This window comes from Panthera tigris, chromosome D3, assembly GCF_018350195.1.
Source record: "Panthera tigris isolate Pti1 chromosome D3, P.tigris_Pti1_mat1.1, whole genome shotgun sequence".
NCBI classification, from domain to species: domain Eukaryota; kingdom Metazoa; phylum Chordata; class Mammalia; order Carnivora; family Felidae; genus Panthera; species Panthera tigris.
In genome coordinates this window covers 9,114,307-9,133,345 of record NC_056671.1, presented here as the reverse complement: position 1 = coordinate 9,133,345, position 19,039 = coordinate 9,114,307, and the positions used below count along the sequence as shown (strand labels likewise).

At 52.8% G+C, this 19,039-nt stretch overlaps 2 protein-coding genes across 9 annotated transcripts in view; one reads left to right on the top strand and one right to left on the bottom strand.

Moving 5' to 3' along the window:
• The window catches only part of ATXN2 (ataxin 2), a 126,006-nt gene extending 113,292 nt beyond the window's left edge, over positions 1-12,714 (top strand). For 5 of the 7 annotated variants that reach the window (XM_042961875.1, XM_042961873.1, XM_042961877.1 and 2 more), the window contains 3 exons: positions 2,081-2,249; positions 3,097-4,009; positions 4,771-5,422. In XM_042961875.1, coding sequence (XP_042817809.1) covers positions 2,081-2,249; positions 3,097-3,125 — 198 coding nt within the window. In that variant the 3' untranslated portion in view covers positions 3,126-4,009; positions 4,771-5,422. Of the gene's footprint in view, positions 1-2,080; positions 2,250-3,096; positions 4,010-4,770; positions 5,423-12,565 lie in introns of those variants that run through there. The other 2 variants (XM_042961874.1, XM_042961878.1) reach the window with 2 other exon arrangements.
• The window catches only part of SH2B3 (SH2B adaptor protein 3), a 35,192-nt gene continuing 23,429 nt past the window's right edge, over positions 7,277-19,039 (bottom strand). The window contains exons 3-8 of one of the 2 annotated variants that reach the window (XM_042961881.1): positions 8,873-8,974; positions 8,694-8,785; positions 8,509-8,606; positions 8,191-8,405; positions 7,926-8,097; positions 7,277-7,771 (exon numbers count right to left, since the gene is read on the bottom strand). In XM_042961881.1, coding sequence (XP_042817815.1) covers positions 7,476-7,771; positions 7,926-8,097; positions 8,191-8,405; positions 8,509-8,606; positions 8,694-8,785; positions 8,873-8,974 — 975 coding nt within the window. In that variant the 3' untranslated portion in view covers positions 7,277-7,475. The remainder of the gene's footprint in view (positions 7,772-7,925; positions 8,098-8,190; positions 8,406-8,508; positions 8,607-8,693; positions 8,786-8,872; positions 8,975-19,039) is intronic. The other variant, XM_042961882.1, reaches the window with a different exon arrangement.

Below are 19,039 nucleotides of genomic sequence, written 5' to 3'. Positions count from 1 at the left end.
TTGTGTCTGCTTTGCTATGTTTATATAGCTTCACTGCTATGTATGTACACATTATGTATATGATATATATATTATATATATATTTGATATATATATATATATATTCTTCCTCTTCTTTTCTCCTTCCCTCCCTCTCTCTCCCTGTCTCTCTCTCTCTCTCTCTCTTTTTTACACACACACACACACACACACACACACACACACACACGAGAAGTCTGGCAGGGAGGGTGGGCCTTCACAAATTCTCAGCTCTCCAAGGTGACAACCCTGGGCCTGTCAGCTTGAATGTTAGTCACACGAGTTTCGGAGAAATCTCTCCATTTGTTTTCCTTGCCTGTCGGTACACCCACTTTGACCATATGTTGTACTTCTTGAAAAGGCTTGGCCTTGTTACATTGGTGCAGTGTAACTAGAAGTCGGAAGCACTCAGGTGTCCCACTTTTCTTAAAGAGCAGCCTGGGAGCCACTTTGGAGCTCACCTCCAGTGTAAGCCTCTAATGGTTGAAGGGTATGGTTTGCCATCTCAATGGTTGCTGGCTGTATCAGCTGCTGAGAAAAGTCCAGTGCAATCAAGGGCCAAGTTGGATTATCTTAATAAGGAGCTTCACTGAAGTTGGGCTCTAATGCTGTCCTTGAGGCCCTCCCTGGAGCTGTTCAGAGTGAATTGGCTGTATTTGATGTCTTTTTTTGCCGCTTTCATAACAGAACTCTCTTGGGGAGGTCTAAGCTAGACTGCCTCACTGAACTCCATTTCATGTTGGATAGTGCACCACTGAGGCTCTGGTGTGCTGGGGGCTGAAGATGTGACTCAGTTGGAGCTCAATCTCAGAATGCGACCTTGTAACTAGAGTTCGACAGCTCTGGGAAGTTTGGGCGTCCTCTGCACAAGTGAGGGTTCTGTAGTATGGCGCACTGCAGTGGATGATTTGCTTTTGATAGTGGGGAGGGGAGCCAGTTTGGTCAGATGTGGGCCAGCATGGTTTGGCTGAATTAGGAGCTTCATGAGAGCTGGGGTCCTGTAGATGGCTAGCAGAGGCTGGTGGCTAAGTAGGTATGTGAATTTACATGTAAGTTGGGGTTCCTAAAACCTCACTTTTGTGTTTTTTGTGCTGAAAGAGAAAAAGGTTAACCCCTTTGGGGAAGTTCAGATCTGCCATGGGCCCATTTGAATATGTAAGAGTAAAAAGAGCATTTCATTCAAGGCTTATTGTGGTCTAGAACAGTGCACAGTATGGGAGGCAGGAAAGGAGGGCTCTTCCTGGCCCTGCCAAGTTCCCCCCCCCCCCCCCCAGCACTCCCACTCCCCCCGCCCCGAGCTGGGATCCAGTGATTTGGGCTGGCTGAAACCTTTCCAACTTGACAGTGAAACCAGGTTGCACTCGTTATCATATAACTTAGTTTCGGGACACAGGTCTGGCCCAGATAATTTCACTTTACTCCTCCCCGTTTCACTGGCGCCATTTACTGCAGCCTCCTCCTCCTGCTCGGTCAGCACGTCCCTTATAGTAAGGGGCCTGAGCATCTCGTCTTTCGCTGCCCTGACTCACTCTTCACGGAGATGTACTGGTGTGCCGGCAGGAAGCAGAGGGGAGGGACAGACAAGGAGAGGGCTAAGTAATCCATGGATTACTCTTATTATCTGCTTTCCTATTTAAAAGGGAGGTTGTCTTTAAACTACTTCAGGTCCCACTTGGAAGCCAGATTCTGAAGCATCATTGCATCTCACCTCCTATTAAGTTGAGAAAGCTGCCCTTGGATCAGATGTCTGAGCTTTGTGATGACCTTGCCCCACATACATAGAATCCAGCAATCAGAAATGTTGCAGGCCAGGATGTTGCAGCCCTTATTTTTACTCAGGCTCACTAGGCGCCTGCTCCCTCAGCCTCCCTGGACCCGCTGAAGGGTGAAGCATGTCAGTAGGTCACTTGATGAGCCACTAGGGCATGTCCTCAGAGAAAAGGGCCCTGAGGGCCCCCCTGTCGGCCTTTCCTGCCCCACCAGCCCAATGAAAGGAACACAGTTGACATGTTGTTTAAGCTGGAGATGTTGCCTGTATGCGTAAAAGAGCTCTCTGTTTCAGGCTCATGTACAGTCAGGAATGGTTCCTTCTCATCCAACTGCCCATGCGCCAATGATGCTAATGACGACACAGCCACCCGGCGGTCCCCAGGCCGCCCTCGCTCAAAGTGCACTACAGCCCATTCCAGTCTCGACAACAGCGCATTTCCCCTATATGACGCACCCTTCAGGTGAGGCGTGTGTGTGCAGGGGCCGCCGGGCACCCCAAAGCATTCTGCTCGCACAGGTCGAATGGCAGGCAGGGCCAGCGCTTCAAGCCCCGCATTTGAGAACTAGCAAGACCCGCCAGAGCGTGCACAGGAGGGACTGTGACGATCAGTTCAGTGTCAGGGCCCGAGGCTTCCAGGAGCTGAGTCTGTGTGTGTTCTGATGGTATACAGGATTTGGCTTGATGAGAAGCAGCAGCAGCATTCTGTGTGGCTGACGCATGCTTAGGACTCAGTTGGCCTTCCTTGTTAAAGAGGCTGGACAGGGCAGCGTTTTCCTTCCTTAGTCTCCCCCTCCCCAGTCTGACGGGGGTGGTTACCACCATGGCAGAGTTTGATTGTAGCTCTGGAGAATACTACTGATGAGAAAGTGTGCTGTGTGTGGATCGGTTTTGAGTGTAGCATTAGCTCCAGCCTATGCCCTGACAGGGAGAGAATGCCCCGTGATTGTGCTCTAATACTTGATGGCTGCCATGGCAATATTTCACAGTCTAACCTGTTACTTTGAAAGCAATACTGGTGCTTGGCTGGTATTTGGGGAGGGGGTATGTTAAGGCCTTTTTTTCCTACCCCGTGAGCAACAAGTCTTCTGGGAGTTTTATCTGAAGTGGTTTCCATCTGACTGGTTTGTTTCTACCCACCCACCTGCCCCTTCCCCTTTTGGTGCAGATGGGAGGGGGAAGAGTGGATTAAATTTTGAGTCCTGTTCAGGTAGCACGAGGATAGTTTACAGTCGTGTGCTGCAGAGACACTAGGCTAATGTGTGGTGTTGCCAGTTTCCTGTTTAAATATTCACTTTTCTTTTTTACAGTACAAGCCCACCACCAACAGCAGTTGTAAGGCTGCCCTGGAGGAACCGAAAGGCCAAATTCCCTCCTCCCTTCTACTGCTTCTACCAACTGGAAGCACAGAAAACTAGAATTTCATTTATTTTGTTTTTAAAAAATATATGTTGATTTCTTGTAACATCCAATAGGAATGCTAACAGTTCACTTGCAGTGGAAGATATTTGGACCGAGTAGAGGCATTTAGGAACTTGTGGGCTGTTCCATAATTCCATATGCTGTTTCAGAGTCCCGCGAGTACCCCAGCTCTGCTTGCTGAAACTGGAAGTTATTTATTTTTTAATGACCCTCGAAAGTCATGAACACATCAGCTAGCAAAAGAAGTAACAAGAGTTGATTCTTGCTGCTATTACTGCTAAAAAAAAAAAAAAAAAAAAAAAAAAAAAAATCAAGACTTGGAACGCCCTTTTACTAAACTTGACAAAGGTTCAGTAAATTCTTACCGTCAAAATGACGGGTTATTATTTATAAATCAAGTTTGATGAAGTGATCACTGTCTACAGTGGTTCAACTTTTAAGTTAAGGGAAAAAACTTTTACTTTGTAGATAATATAAAATAAAAACTTAAAAAAAATTAAAAAATAAAAAAAGTTTTAAAAACTGATACCAAGTTAGTGTGTGTTTGTACAAGCTTAAGATGTTTCTGTTATAGGATACTTCATATCAAGGCAGGAGGGCTGAGTGTACTTTCTTAAATCCTGGAAGGTTAGTTGTCAAATGACTTTTCTTCTTCACCTTTAGTTCTGGTTCAAGGTATCTCTAGAAAAAGACAAGACTGAGACATTCTCTTTGGTGGATAAAGGTCCGCTCCAGAAGGAGGAAGGCTGGCCAGAGCTGGGCAGCACTGAGATCCCACATCCTCAGCCTGACGCTGGTTCTGTAAGCTTCCTTTTTAATATCTCCTGAACCCAAATGAGTGTTGTTAGTCACAAGTCTTCCTGATTCACCCATCTTTTACCAGTAGAGGGCAGGAGACACTGCTTAAAAAGAAACTGATAAATCCCGAGAGCTGAAAAGCAGTGATGCACAAAGTACCTTATCGCTGTAGATTCACAAGCATTTGCTAATGTTCCAAATTTGTGGGAGGAGGACAAAGGGAAAAGCAAGTAGTTGAGCAGAGCAAGGATCTTGCAGAGACCACAGTCCTGTTATAATAGAGCTTTAAATATTGTGGCAACAAATCAAGATTCTGAAAACTTTTTTTAATTCCTGTGTAGCAGTTTGTACATTATAGCAAAATCTGCATTATTCAAGAATAAGTTACTTGTACAGTACATAAACAATACATAAAAATTTGCCAAATACTTTCTGCCTATGATGATACAGAATGGATCCATTTACTCTGTTGTCATTACAATGTGCTGCTTATTCCAAGCAAACGCTGGATGTCAGATGTGTCCTTGTTAAGAGGCAGTGGATACTATACTATCAAGTTCCTCTAGCCTGTGGGAGATGTTGGAGCTCACATGACATGTGCGATAAGAGACGTAGCCCTGAATTAAAAGCATGAAGGAATCCCAGGCAACACTTAGGGAAGAGTTCAAGGCCTTGATTTTAGGTTAAAGAAACTGTTATGTAAAAATAGTGTTCTCTGGCCTAAGATTTTAATGATTGCTATTCCTTTTTCCTACACGGTCCAGAAATGATCAAAGGCAGAAGATTTATACCAGATAAAGCCATATGGATTGCTGGTCTAAAATTCAAGGCAGGTTAGTTGACTTAATTCTTTGGTGCTGGTGACTATTAGTTTGTAAAAGTTGATTCAAGACGGAAGAATGAAGTGATGGTGCTGGGAGCAGTCAGGCTATCCTTGTTGTTTGTAATTGGAGATAACTGGAGGGTCATGATGCTTACCGTCCTTTTGGCACTCAGAGCCTGGGCTCCCGGTAGGGGCTGTTGGTTCCTTGCTGCCAGCAGCGGTCACACTGGGGCCAGGAGGAGGAGGGTGGTGGGATATGCTGTGACCACGATGGGCTGGCGGGGACATTGCCTCATTGGCTGTGAAGGCATCAAGCCCAGGGAGCCTTTCCCTCGAGCTGAACCTGCTCTAGCAGAAAGTAAAGGCATTGGCTCAGTGTCACTTCTTCCCAGGCCATGAGGGGGCTTTTTTTTCAGGAGGTATTTGAGCTGTCCTGGCAACTCAGACATGTTTAAAAAGGAAACGTTTTCCTTGAACACTTTACACCGAATCTGGAGGTGGGTGACTCCCAATTATCTGTCACGGAGTCTGATCTTGTCCTTTGTAGCCAGTGGCTCAGAGCTGCTGGTTGGCTGTGCCTGGCTTGCCTCCTGGCATTAACCTGAGAATTGTATGGTGAGAAGCTAAGGAGTGAGTGCCCCTGCCTTAAAGAGGTCACATCCCAGATGTTTACACTTCTGGCTACAGGGAGGGGAAAAACTTGGGTTGTTGGCTACTTGGCCCCTTTCCTGTGCAGACAAGGGGAAAATCTGTACCAGTGACTTGTCAGCATTGACTTTCTAGAATGAGCTTTCTCTTTTAAAAGAGAAATAGGAACAGTGCTTACTTTTCTGGATCACACCTCACTTAGCATTCATTACTTAGAGAAACCTGCCTTGTGTAGAAAAGGAAAGAAAAGTGTCCTTAGAAAAAGACCACCGATTTGGATCAGGAATGGATCTGCTTTGCAATCTGTGAAAACACTCTGGAGCATTGGTTTTTAAAGTGGTGAAGAGGGGACTGCTTCCTCCCCCCCCCCCCCCCCGTCATTTTTTTTTTTTAATAGAAGTCTGACCTCTGGGAGAACAGAGAATGGCTGGAGGGAGCAAACCAAACCCTCACCCCAGATAAGGCAGGCAGTAGTTAGTCGTAGGCCAGGGTTTAAATTTAGTTTCTGAGTGATGTGTCTATAAATGTTAAGTTGTGCTAAACTCTCAGTTTCCTAGAAGCCAGCCTGGTGACTGTGTCAAATGGCTCTGCTGGCACCCAGAGCAGCTGGCTCCACTCTGTCACTGCCCCCTTGTTTCTGAGCCTCCGCCTGAAAGTTCTGGGAGGAGCCAGCCCCCCTGTGAATTCTATCCCTGGTGAAAAGCAAGTATAGATGGAGATTTAACTGCAGGACCCCACCCCCCAGCTGTTGGAGATGTGCGCCCGAGTGTGTACGCACACACATTCCTCCTCAAATGAAGAGCGAGCAGCTGGAACGGAACACTGAGTGTGGGCTGTTAAAGGAATTTCTCACTAGTTGTGGCACCAGATTTCCTAGTTCCCATTTTGACTCAAGAACAAGCCTAAAACCTTTCAGGATAGTTTATGAGCCAGCCATTAGATGCTTGGGGGGGGGGGGCGCGGGGGGTCCGAGCCAGCCCTGGTGGTGAAGGATTTTTTAGAAGAAAGGGGCCAGGAGCCCTTCCTCCCTTTTTGCTTGCTCCTCCCTCGCCCCTTATCACCCCTTGGGTAAACTGGTTTAACCATAAAGCTACTGTAAACCAGAATCCAGTTTTTTTGTTCGTTAAGGCACCAGGGTAGAATTCCTCCTTGCCACCCTGTTTCAGTAGTTGCCTGAATTTCCCTGAAAGGGTGACGTACTTCACTTCTCCACGTTTAGGAAGGACAGTGGCTACTCAGCAGCAGGTGACTGTCCTGAGGATGCAAAAGACACAGAAGCCAGGCATGCTGGCTCAGACCGGGAACAAGTCAAGTAGGGTTTGCATAGCTGTCTCAGACTTGCAAAATCGCATGAGTATTAAAGAGTGCAACAAAATAAGCAATGGTTTAGTTTTGAAACCTGAATCCTTTGAAAAGTTAATCTGAGGTAAAGTGTTTAAAATCATTTTAACCTTGAGCTTTGTCCCGAAGCTGAGTCGGAGCAGGATTGATGTGTTCACCTACGGCACAGGGAGTGGCAGGCCTCCACGTGGACCGAGGCCACAATGGGTAAACCGTAGGTGAATCCAGGGCTTGTTAGTGTTTTGGGCTTCCTGACGACCCTCCCACCCCCCCGAAAGTCTGTCATCAGCTGTGACAGTGTCAGTGAAAAAGAGAACCAAGGTTCAGCCTGCCAGATCTGGCCCTCACCCCACCACCTCCTATAAGAGGGATGGGGACTGGTCCTAGGGACCCAGGGTGGGAGCTCGCGGCCTCTGCGAACAAGAACTACATCTGTAAACAATAAGGAGAAAGCCAGGTGATGGATGGATAAAACTTATAGGAGGCCCTTCAACAGGCCTAATAGAAGGGTCACATCCAAACTGGAATGAGCAGTTAACAGTGTCCCTTAAATCTCTCTCTGGAAGGAAGGAAAGAAGGTTACATTCACAAGTTCACATCTCCGCTTGCTTGTGCTCCTCGGGGGCACGTGTGAGGCCTAGGGTTCCTCGCCGCCCGTCAGAGAGGCGTGTACTGATTGTCTATGGCCCGTAGATGGCTCCGGGAGGAGGAGTCCATTTCGTAGTCTGAGTCCCGGGCTCGACTGGTGGCTTCAGGCTCCAGGTGCCGCAGGCTGTTGGCCAGTTCCTCGGGTGAAGGCACCAGGTGGAATATCTGCTCTGGGGGAGAGGATCGGCCTGGGAGACCCTCCGGGCCCAGCCCCCGTGGACAGCCAGAAGAACTGAGATGGGGAAGGCCCAGCTCCGAATCCCAGTGAGCGAGGGAGAAAGGGAACAGGACAGTGCTGGAGGAACCTGGGGGACAAGTGACCAAGAGAGAGACCGGCGCTGTCAGTCTTAATGTGACAGAGGGGCTAAATGTTGAAAGAACACAAAACCATCGCTGTGGCTCTGGGTTCGCAGCGAGCGTTTACCCTCTGCCGCCCACCCCCTTTATCAAGGGTCACACCTGGTGGCTGGGAGACGACTACCACGTAGCTGGACAGGCGGACGTCACAGGCAGCACCGCACTCAAGCGGGATGGGCGAGCGCTGGAAGTGGTGGAGCATGTCCACGACAGAGGGGAAGTGGAGGTGCTGCACTCGGCACTGGCCCCGCTCGGTCAGCGACAGGCGCAGGTGCTACAGGGGGCGAGTACAGTAGGCTCAGGCACTGGCCGCTGCAGGCCTTCAACCTGGGGGCAGGGGGACCAGCCCGCCTGCCGTGCCCCATACCTTGGCTATGCCTTGGAAGTTGAACGTGAGCACGTACTCTCCGCGCCGGGTCTCACTCTGCCGCACCAGGAACACTCCATGAGCATCTGGACCCTGCAGCTGAACCAGCTGAGCTGCCTTCACTCGGGAGATGGGGCCATGGAACCAGGGGTAGCAGGACAGGAAGTGATCTGTTTTCTGACAGGTTGGGTCCAGCAACCCCCCAGGAGAAGCACCTGGTAGACAAGATGGGGGATGATGGCCCCCTGTGGGTGCCTGAGGTCCTGGGCTAAAGCTGGTTCTGACTTAGATGGAGGACAGAGGCCTAGACCCACTCACCTTGGTTCAGGGAATCTGTGCTCCCCCCCGGAGAGTTGGACGTGCCAGGCTCTAGGGCTGAGGGAATATGCGTCTCTGGGTCTGTGCTCTCCAGCCTGCTGAAGAGGCTGAGGTTAGGATCTGGGTAGATCGGGGGAGCAGGAAAGGCTGTGCCAGGAGTAGGGCCCTATGTTCTGGGGCCTCACCCTTGGCCTGTGCACTCCCGGAGCTCAGCCATCCAGGAATTCAGCTGCTGCTCGTCCTCCACCTCGAAGATGATGTCGGTCCGGTCCTTCACCTGGTAGGGAGGAAAGCAGCGAGCGTGTGGGTGCCTCAGGTGTGTGTATGTATGACCCCCCACTGGGTGTGGAAAGCTGTCACTCACCTTCAGGACAAAGGTGTAGAGGTTGTCCGGCATCTCGAGGCGTGTGCATCGCCGGACCTCCTGGATATTGGAGCAGGTTGCCTGTAGCTTGGGCTTTGAACTCTAGGTAGGAGACCAAGGCGGACACTTGAGGTTTGTCCCTCACGGCCCTTCACCCACCCAGGCCTCTGTGTGTTCCTGCGGTCTTCCCGGGGGATTAGCTTGCCAAGTGAGCACTCATGATGCCAGGCCTGGGGAAAGGCCTAGCATCCTGGTTTGCAGAAGCCTGCCGAGGGCCCTTCTCCCATAGCTTCTTAAACACTGACTTCACCCCCTAAACACTGCGACCTACAGAAACCAAAGTGCGATGAGGGCCAACGCCCTCGTGACTTGAACCTGTGGACACTCCAGCTGTGACGTGTGTTTGCCTGCTGACATCTGTCTCCCCTTCCACTGGTGGAACAAAGAGCCCCGAGCCCAGCCAGGTCACGTCAAAACAGACCTGGAGAGTGGACACGAGGACATCCGATCCAAGTCACATTTCCCTGTGTGGTGCTGACTGCCAGGGGCTTGGGTGATCATCCTGCCTTTAGCTTCTCCCCTCTGCCCCGCGTCAATTCCCCATTAGTGCAGGCTTCTGACCAAACATCAGCCATAGGAAACCCATGATGTCACCACATCTTAAAGACAAGAAACACAATTTCTTGGAGGTGAAGTCATTTGGCTGAAAGAGGGTAGATCGGTTTTAACCTCTGTCCACAGCATACAGCCTAGAACCTCAAACTCCCACAACTGCCTGCCTTCAAATCTGAGGATAAGGAAGGGTGGGTTTGGCTACAGGGTGTGGGGGCCAGGGGAGGGGTGGCAGAGTAGCTTAGCCACAGGCTCTTGGGGCCTCTGCCAACATGCCTAAAGAGGCAAAGCCTAATCTGGCCCCAGTTACAACCAGCTGGAAACTGACCCAAAACCTTGGGCCCAGGAGGCTCCCATGACCTCCAGCATACACAGGGATTCAGAGTGCGTGGGAGGTGGTCCCCTACTGCTTTGCCACCAAGAGCACCTTTTCTGACTCAACCTGGCAGGAGCTGACCTTGGCAGATGCCTGTTTCCAGGGAGCCAGCATCTCCTCCTCTTCCCTTTGTGATCAGACTGATGAGATTGTTTTTCCAGGGTCACGAGATGATCAATGGCTGCTCCCAGCACAGCCCAAAAGCAGATGAGAACGAAGGAAGAAGGCAGAGATGATGGGGGAATTGATGGGAAAACCCAACTGGGGCCCTGCCTCCAGTACTACTTCTCTTCCCCCGGGGCCAGGAGACATCCAGGTGACCAGGCTGAGCAAGCCAGCATGGGGCAGAGGCAGAGAGACGGAAACGAGGCAGGCCCAAAGGCTAGTTTTTGGTGCTGTGGCTTTGAGGGGAATCCGACCTCCGCATCTCAGGCAGAAGTTACCTTTTCAAAAAGCAGGGCAAGAGCCCATACCCACAGCCGTGCGTGTGGCTGCTTCAGACACGCAGGCACCAGGAGTCTCCGATGGAAGGATGGTATCCTTAGGGCCAGGCCACCTGCCTTCAGCCTTTGCCCACCCACTGGAGCGCTGGTGAACAAGGAGGCAAGGAGCAGCCCGGCAGGAGAGGATTGGCCAGACTGGGGCTCTTTCCCAATGCAGGCCCACCGCCAGCAGTCTGGGGGGAGTGACAGCGCTAGGAGCCGAGCCCCTGACGCTTACCCGCAGTGGACTGCATCGTCAGACTGATGTTACGGAGGAGGGAGCAAGCTCAGTCGATCCCAGCCCTAAGCGACCAGTGCCAGCCAGGGTGTTTTTATCTTTCAAGTTTTCCCCCACACCCCAATTCCTCAGCCTGGGATGGGAGCCCATGACATGTGGGGAACACAGGAGTCTTGTGCAGTACCTAAATGGTCCCTGGGCGTGCCAGAGTGTGCAGGACTGGCAGCTTTCACAGCCAGCCTCTTACAGCCTCTATTTCCCTTCTGTAAAATGGGTAAGGTACAAGGCTATTTCCTTCCTTCTCCTTTTGCAGTTGGCTCTGCTTGGCCCCCAAGCCTCCCCACTGGCTCTGGGCCCTCAGGATCACTGGGAGGAAGTAGGCCAGGCCAAGAGGGGAACAGGCCTAGTCTCCCTTTCGGTTCTGCTCTGGGCCTTGGCCCCAGGGTGAATGCTGAGATTAACCAGCAAAGCCACTGGTTTCACTCTGAATGTGGGGCCTTCATGCCAGCACTCTCCCCAGCAGCTGAGGAACTGCTGACCTGGCAGGCAGTGGTAAAGAGAGGATTCCCCCTCCTCACCCACAGCCAGCCCTGGCTGCACAGATGCTGGCTCCCATCTGCCCACTGGCTATGATGACATGGGTTCTTCCTGACTCTTCTCAGGCAGCCCGTGGGAGAGCTGCCTCAGCCAGCCCAGTTGTCGTGCTTGGAGCCACAGAGCTAGGGGCAGAGCCAGGATCTGAACCCCAGCGCTGATGTATCAAATTGTGCTGTCTGGAGGTGGGGAGAGGCCAGAGGCTCTGCCCAGGCTGGAGGCGAGTGAGAGAGCATGGGGCAGAATAAACCCGGCCTGTGGCCACAGCCCTAGCTGGATGGCCCCAGAGCAGGACTTGGGAGCACTAGTCCTATGCAGAAGGACCAGTGGCTGCCTTTCTGGTTGAGTAGTGTGATGAGACAGAACCGGGATGGAGCGCTGAGCCCAAACCCTGGGGCTGTGTTAGCAGCTACCCAAGCGTTAGTTTGATTGAAATGGCTGCACCGCTCCAGCTACTGTGGTACAAGCAGTCGCATGTCAACACAACATAGCCCCACCCCCACCACTGGGGAGTAAGTTCCAGCTCCCAGTATTCACAAAGCTGGCAGCTTTCCAATGGCCACTGTGACTCCAGGGGAATAACCTATTTCTTTCTGTGCCTTGGCCGCTAGGAAGCTCAAAGGCAAAGCTACAGATCAGCTCTGACACTGTCCCCACCATAAGGCTGGCATTTCTACAGCTGATTGTATCTAGGCTTTATACTTGCCTTATCCTTCTAGGTGTTACTGTTCAGTCCTGTCCTTGCCTCCTCTTGTATAACCCTGGACAGGCAGCTGTTGTTTGGTGTTTATTTTTGAGAGAGCACGAGCCAGGGAGGGGCAGAGAGTGAGGGAGACACTGAGCTGTCAGCACCGAGCCTGACGTGGGGCTCAAACTCACGAACTGTGAGATCGTGACCTGGGCTGCAGCTGGACACTTAACCGACTGAGCCACCCAGGCGCCCCAGTTTTGTCATCTGTAAAGCAGAGATACTTAGACTTAAGTTTTTATTTTGAGGCATGCAAGTGGGGGAGGCGGAGAGAGAATCTCAAGCAGGCTCCATGCTGTCAAGAGCAGAGCCTGACACGGAGCTCAGTCTCATGAACCGTGAGATCATGAAGAGCCAAAATCAAGAGTAGGACGCTTCACAGACTGAGCCACTCAGGCACCCCCGTAAAGCAGAGATACTTAATAGTAGCTCTCTTCTCGCACAGTTGGTAGGTGTGGCGACTGGGGGAGCTATTGGAAGCGAAAAAAATGGCCTGATAAAGAGCTGTTAGATTTCTAGACTGGGGTCTGAGGTCGCCCAAGGTGGATAAAGCCTGTAGTGTTATAGTGTTACAGGACTACACCTTCCCCTCCAAGGGGCCCAGGACCTGGAGATAACACCTGGCATTCTTTCAACCTTACAGAACCTCTTTGTAACCTGCTCCTTACCATCCTGCAATGAAATTGATATGTAACCTGACCTACCTATGTAAGTGCCCTGATGAAGATAAAGGAAAAAGAGGATGTAATTTGTATTAAAATAAAATGTATTTCAGTGTGATTATGCAGATAATACAGTGAGCTGCTCCAGTACCTCTGAGTTTGTTTTAAAAGATGAAGAACATAAATGAGCCAGAGGGCAGGTAAGCCCTCAGAGGACAATTGGTCTGTTCAGTGGACACTAAAACAAGGCAGAAAGTTCCAAGTGCTTCTATGAGGCTGCACCATTCTGGCTCTAGGTTTGTCATCTCCTGGACTTTTAGAGGGTACGATGGACGTTTTTGCCTCAACCAGTATGGGTTTACCTGTCCTCCCCGACTCCCACTGACCCAGGAGCTTCCTTGCCCGCACTGGTGGGACTTTTGGGCTCAAATCTGCCTAGACAGATTGGGAGTGACAATTGGAACCACACCTTTCCTATCTCCCTAGGCCTTGTTTTCCCTCACACTGTCACTGGAAACTGTCCCATGACCTGCCGTGCTAAGGGGCAGGGGATACCAGCACTGCTGGGCCCTTCTAGAGTCTTCCAAGGTAACAGGCTGTACCCCACTCTGCCGTGTTCCCACAACTGCCCTGAATGAGGCCTGTCACCATTCATTCGTTCAAGACCCCAGCAGAGGGTCTGGCCCAAGCCCCCTCTGAACTGCAGGTGCCAGTACCCCCATTCTCAGCAGGAATGAACTACACAGTCCCTGACTCACACAGAATTTCTACTATAGTAGAGGAGACAGGTACCAACATGAAGGAGAGGGTAAGGACCCAGACAGACAGGCGGGGGAAGCAGTGAAGGGCCACAGAAACAACATGGCCTCCCCTCAGCTACAAAGAGCGCATAGCTGAGCTCCCAGGCACCAGGAGGCCTCATCACAAAGGCCCCGGGGGGGGGGGGGGCACCTACGGAGGCTGATGGAACTTGTGTCACACATTGAGGTAGTTACAGCAGTGCCCCAGAAGTCTCCATGCACTCTTGAGGCCTTGGGGGTCAGTTTGGGCTTGTTCTAAGGCAGAGATGTGCAAATGGCAAGATCAGAAGTTCCAGGGAGTTCACGCTGAATACCTTGACAGAAACATACCTGCCAGCTGGGCCAGCACAGCGCTTAAACTCCCCCTCCACGGGAAGGTGCAAGGGGAGACAGCACCTAACTCACAGCCAAGTAGCAAAGAGTCTGGCATGGAGGGCCCAGTGGTGTGGGCAGTACAAGCCCTCACAATGGCCTCATCCCATCTACTGCATCCTACCTGGCCACTGGAGAAGCTTCCATCCAGTGCAAGCCTTGAGGAGAGGCATCCCACCATCTGGAATCCATCAGACGACACCAGTCCCCTGGCAGGCTCCTCTCGCTCTCCCAGTACTGAGGGCCCTCACCCCTCTCCTACAGAGGACAGCAACGGGACAGGAAGATCTAGGTCCAAGCCTTGTACTTGTGCCACAGCACTGGTGCCCTCTAGGCAGCATCTCAGTGGCCTGGAGCTCAGCTCGAGGTGGCTAGACAAGTCCTGGCTCCACTTAGTCCCTCTGGAATCTTGGGCATGGCACTAACCACAGCTCAGCTTCCTCCTTAGTAACGTGGGGACATTTACCTCCCAGGAAGAGGGAGGATGGGAGGTGGTCTTGGATAAGGGCTTGAAAACTTAAAAGACTCAGAGCAAATTCCAGATCCTGGTCAGAGATGGCTGGGCCGCCCCCCACCCACTTCCTGCCCAGAGCCTGAGTGGGTGTTGCCTAGATGAACAAAGGATGAGACATCACTGTGGAAAAATGTTCATTTGAGTCTTATTGATAGGTATCAAAACACCAGTCTAAATACCAAAAAAAGAAAAGGCCCAGTTTTATTCCTCCCCACCCCCCCCCCCCACCCAATTTTAAGTCTGGTTACAGGGGTCTCAACTGGGAAGGAGACAACTGCTAGAACACACAGTTCCACTTTTTACAGATCTCTGAGCTACCTGGCAGCCAATGCAAAGAGGGATCTCCAAGAGAGGGCAGCCTCTTGTGCATGGAGAATCCCATGCACAGTCCACTTAAGGCTCTGAGCGGTGCCAGCACCGAGAAATCTGTTGAACCCAAGTGTTCCCCTGACTTCAGCCACCCAGTGTCCTGCTCAGAAGCTAGCAACCTTCTCATCCTAGGGCTTGGGAATTAGTCTTGGCCCTGAATCTCAACTCTGCCTTGTTCTCTGTGGACAGATGGTACCTGTCCAGCCTGTCCTCACACTTGTAAGACCTAACAATGCCACTAATCTCCCATGAGAATCTGGTGATAGAATGTGTGCAGAGATGCTCCCACTGGGTAGGGAAGGGTCCTGAGGGATGCGCACAGGCCTTAGAAAGATTCAATCTGCTCAGAAGCAAAAAGGCCCCTCCCTGAGGAAGCTTTCCTCCTGGTTACTCCCCGTGTCTGCCTGCATTTGGCTCACACAGCTGTCTCCCCACTTACACACTGTGAGCTCAGGAGGGTCTCTCTCCTTTTCCATCTTTGTCTTCAGCAGGGCACAGAATGGGTGGCTGTAGATGTTTGCTGAACACCACAGAGTGGGGAAGGTGGAAGGAAAGGCATCGGAGGCTAAGAGAATAGCAAGAGCCAACACTCTGAGGCCAGAAGGTACAGCCAAATCCGTAAGATGGCAGGGGAGTTGGCTGTGGCTAGAAATGATGCTGGCAGCCTCCCCCCCCCCCCAGCCTTTAGTGAGCACGTATTATGTGCCAGGCCTTAGGGCCCAGGCTGTCCACCAGTGGCCTCTGGACTAATTAATAAGCCACCGCCATTGAAATTTTTTTCCCAGTTTCACAGAAAAGAGCATCATACTGAAGAACGGCAGTAGGAAGGTCATTGTAAAGGATAATCCTTAACATTAGGTATGGTGATACTCTCATGAGAAGACCCTTGCCACCCAGCTCTGGGCCATCAGTCTGCATGAGGAACAGTGATGCGGGCCTTCTGTGCTCCTCTGGCCACCCGTGAGGCTGGTGTCCCGTCCGCCACTTCACAAAGGCAGTGCCAAGGCTAAGAAAACCTCCCAGGGCTACTGGTCATGACGCAAAGGGTGCATTACAGCCAGCTGGCCTGTGACCTCTGGAAAGAAACCTGAGGTCTGCATTTTAACAGGAGCCTGAGGTGGATCTGAAACCCGCTGGCGCCTGAGAGGAGTGCTGGGTGGGAAGGCCACGCCCGCCTCCCCTCTCCGTCCCTCCTTCCCAGGCACTGGGCTCTGTCCATCCCATAGAGACAGAATGGCCAATGCTGGGGGCAGAGGAGGTGCACACGGGGCGCCCTGCTAGAGGATGAGGGGCCCAAGTCCTCACCATTGCCTACAAGGCCCTGCACCACCTAGTCCTTGTGACTTTCCCAACCTTATGTATTGTCCTGTCCTAGTGCCGCCCTGGCTGTGACCGTTCTTACGTGTACCTTACGTGTACCAAGCACACTGCACCTGCTGCTTCCTCTGAGAGACAGTCCCCCATGGGCCCACAAACCTTACTGCCACCTCAGGAAGCCCCTTCCTGACCACGGTGTTTAAATACACGGTCACAACCACACAGCCCCCTTTCCTTCCTTCCCTGCATTTGTCAACCTGTGAAACAGGCTCCGTGGGGACTTGGTTTTGTTCACGCAGCATCCCCAGCACCGAGCACAGTGAGGCAGAATGTAGGTGCTCAGTTTCTTTCCCACAAGTACTCCTCACTGGCCTTTTATTTGCCAGGGATCGCTGAGTGCTGGGAACCGGGGGGCTGTGCAGGAGTGACGGGTACTTCAAGGCAGTGAGGTTGGAGGACACGCAGACAGTTGGGGACAGGAGCCGGGCCTCCCAGGGCTGCAGCTGGCAGGGGCAGAGGACTGGCCGAAAGGAAGACGCGACACCCCACCTCAGCACTGTAACCCCCCAGTTACAGATGGAGAAGTGGAGGGCCTGAGGGGCAAGATGAACTTGACCCTGACCTCAGGAGGAGCTGTGTAGAGCTGGGGCTCAGACCCTTGTCTGTCTAGCCCCAGAGCCCACCTCCATCCAGACGGTTCTTCCCAGCCCCTGTGTTCTCCCTCTGCATGTGCAACACGATGCCTGATCCAAACTGTGGCCTCGGCAGAGAAAGCCTCCCCTCCTCCAAGGAACTTTCTCTGGTCACTAAGTCGTGGTTAGTGCGATTCCTGTGCCTCTCCCTCAGCACGGGTCTTATCAGGCCTGGCCATGACTTCCTGATGAGGCAGCTGCCCCCACCATCTGACTGGGAGTTCCTCTGGGGGTGGGGACAGGGCACCAAACCTTGTTCTGAGCTGGGGCCCAGCACCGGGTCTGACCCAGAGGAGGGGCTTGGAGTGGGTTTGTCAGATGAGGGACTTGAGTAGCTGGGTGGGCACCTGGGGCCCCAGCCCTCAGATGCGGGGGCGCGGAGGCACATGTGGGGTGTGGTGAGTTATCTCACACCCCTTGTTCCCTGGCTCCTTTGGGGGCAAACTGAAGGCAATGAGCCAGTTCCAGGGGCTGAACAAATGTTGGAAGGTCACTTCCTTCCTTGGGCCCCAACCCCCCCCACCCCCCCACACACAGGCATTCCCATGCCTGCTTCAGCCACTTCTCTGGCGAACCAGGATAAATCACTTTCCTGTGTTTTTGCTTCCTCATCTGTAAAATGGGGGTGAAAATGGAACCCACCCACCGGGGCTTCTGTAAGTGGCCCTGCTTGTGGCCTGAGTACACAGGAGTCCCCCAGACTCACCCAGTTCACTGAGCCAGATTGCCCGACTTGGTCTGCCCCCTGTGCCTTATGCCCTCTCTCAGGAGAAACAGGAAAGGGATGGGAGAAGCTTCTGGAAAGCCACATGGATCAAGTCAGCGTCCCCCCTTACCTGGCAAGCAGGATCCCTGCCCCAGTGCCAGAAACAGAGACACCAACCCCCCCCCCCCGAGCCCCAGAAAGGCTCTGGTGACACAAGACTCTCAAATGTAAGAACCCTGTTTATAAGAACAGAGTCCCCATCACCTGCCCTCCCCTTCCCCCACTCCGAGACCCTCACAGGCCCTAAGGAGCCCCTATAGTGTGGATAATTGGCCAACGATGCTGAGATAGGAGCTGGGGGCCTGTCTAAAGCCCCACCTGGAATGAGTTCCCCTTCAACCCCATAAGGGTCCCCCCCACATGCCAGATTCACAGTGACAAGTCACAGAGCCCCCTCTGAGAGAGATGGAGACAACCCCTTACACAGAATCACAATGACAGGGACACAAAGCTCCTCTCAGATGCTAGAGCAACCTCCCGTGACAGAGACAAACACCCAGACATGGAGATCCCATACAGAGGGAGGCAGCACCCCCGACGCACAGAACCGGTCTGGGATCCCCCTGACACTCACTGGATCCCCTCCAGTGAGACGTGGGCGCCCTGGTTCCCGAAGAGTGGCCAAGCACGGATGAACTTCGACTGCGAGGTCGGCCCATGGGGGGCCACACCCAAGCTTAGGGGGGGCATGGCTTAAGAGGAACCACCCTTGGAAGTTCCGCGTGCCCTGCACCGGCTCGTGGGTGTAAGTGAACAAGTGAAACCGTCGGCACCTTGATCAGCTGATCTTGCCCCGCCCCCCTGCCCCCCCCCCCCCCCCCCCGTTAAGGTCAACAAAAGTCACCACACCCGACACCACCTGGGACAGGGCCTTGCAGGGATGGGAATGGAGGGAGCCAGGGCCCCCCACCCTTAGTAGCTGGGCTACATGCTGACACCTCCGGGCTTTCTCCCTTCCACACCTGTACTCAAGTTGTGCCCTCCACATAGGGCACCATCCTAGCCAAAACCCTTGGCTCTCAGGGTGGCAGATTAGGATAAACAACTGTCCATACCCTGGAGCTGAGCCACTGTGAAGAGTCGGTGGACGTCACAGGCTGCTTGGCAACCAGCTTCAATCAATTCAACTTATGTCCCGGGTGGCCTGGAACATTCTTGCAGACGGAAGTGGCATCTCAGTCTGGGAGCACTCAGCAGGCCCAGAGACCGGTCCTGAGCGGGGTCATTGGGGACCAGCCAGACCCCTTCCCATCCCCCCCCCTCCCCCCCCCCCCCCCCCCACCGCTGCAGACCAGCTGCCATGAGCCCACACCTTGAGCAACCACATCCTGCTCCCAGAGTCCTCGCCAGGAATCCTCCCTGCCCCCATATGGGCTCAGAGCCCCAAGGCCCATGCACTCGGTCCCCATCCAAACCTTGCCCCGGGCCGCGCCCTGCCCTCACAGTGCTGCTTGCTCCACCTCGGTCCCCAGGGACACCCCAAGCCTTGAGTGCCGGGCTGTGGTCAAGACGGAAGGGGAAGCCATAGCTTCAAGAGGTCACATCACGTGTCCAGGTGTGCCATCAAAGTAGACACTGACCAGCTGGGCCTTCCTGCTGCCCCGGAGGGCGTGCTCTGCAGACTG